Below are 1,215 nucleotides of genomic sequence, written 5' to 3'. Positions count from 1 at the left end.
GGGGTTGGGATGGGCACAGCGGGGTTGGGATTGGCACAGCGGGGTTTGTGATGGGCACAGTGGGGTTGGGATGGGCACAGCGGGGTTGGGATTGGCACAGCGGGGTTTGTGATGGGCACAGCGGGATTGGGATGGGCACAGCGGGGTTGGGATGGGCACAGAGGGTTTGGGATGGGCACAGCAGGGTTGGGATGGGCACAGCGGGGTTGGGATGGGCACCAAGGGTTTGGGATGGGCACAGCGGGTTTGGGATGGGCACCAAGGATTTGGGATGGGCACAGCGGGTTTGGGATGGGGTCATGGACAGGGCACTCTGCGGGGACTGAGAGAAGAGAAAATCCCAAACACTCGGGTGTCGCTGCTGGCCAAACCGCAACAGAAAAGCATAGATGCAAAACACACAAAAGTGGGTGAAAAAAACTGAAAGAAAGAAGGACTTTATTGTGGGACAAGCTTCTTTTATCCAGTTTAGCAACCAGAGTACACATTTGTGTCAAACATACATTGGTCAAGAGACAGCTGTTTAATTAGTGATCAGAACATAATTGGTGAGTTTGCAAAAGCTACAATATTAGTAATGTTTATAATTTCGAGCCACCTGCATTATCAATTCTGCATTCTAATCTGCTTTTTTCAAGGATGCAGCATTCCTCTTCCATGTGGGCAGCAAACATCACTTTCTTTTCTCAGACTTCAGTCACACACAATAATGGGATGAGTTTCAGAATTAGGGCTTTGGGGCCCCGTTCCCCCACACTGGGGCTGTCAATAGGTTGGGTGGCAGGAGGGTGGAATGGGGTGAGCTTTAACCCCTCCAACCCCAAACCTTGCACATGCTGGGGTGTGGCACTCCAGAGTGGGTGACCAAGGAATTGCTGTCCCTGCAGGAGAGGGAGAGACGTTCCCCTGCCATCAACTTCCACCACGGCCCCTTCACGGAGGGGAAGAGCCCGCTGCAGGTTTACTGCGAGGCTGAAGGTGTCACAGTAAGGGATTCTTCTCCTTTCCTCCCCTCCCTGAGCAAAGCCAGTGCTCTGTGCTCACTCCCTCTTCTTCTTTTCTCTCTTGTCAGGACATAGTGGTAGCAGAGCTGATGAAAAAGTTGGATATTTTAGGGGATAACGCCGTAAGTGTATGTTCCTTTAATAAATTGTGCATGCTTTGGGGAATACCTGTCCTGGTGTGAGCAAAGCTGCTGTGGTTTGGAGCTGCACA

General features: G+C 51.7%; 1 protein-coding gene across 1 annotated transcript in view; it reads left to right on the top strand.

Moving 5' to 3' along the window:
• Positions 1-1,215, top strand: part of JAKMIP3 (Janus kinase and microtubule interacting protein 3) — a 43,616-nt gene that overhangs the window by 32,785 nt on the left and 9,616 nt on the right. The window contains exons 15-16 of the mRNA XM_057385005.1: positions 888-986; positions 1,073-1,180. Of these exons, the coding sequence (XP_057240988.1) occupies positions 888-986; positions 1,073-1,180 (207 nt within the window). The remainder of the gene's footprint in view (positions 1-887; positions 987-1,072; positions 1,181-1,215) is intronic.

Source organism: Malurus melanocephalus, unplaced genomic scaffold, assembly GCF_030028575.1.
Source record: "Malurus melanocephalus ecotype Western Australia unplaced genomic scaffold, MMel_1.1 scaffold_770, whole genome shotgun sequence".
Classification (NCBI taxonomy): Eukaryota; Metazoa; Chordata; class Aves; order Passeriformes; family Maluridae; genus Malurus; species Malurus melanocephalus.
The sequence above is the reverse complement of the archived record's forward strand: the minus strand, read 5'-3'. Positions and strand labels throughout refer to the sequence as shown.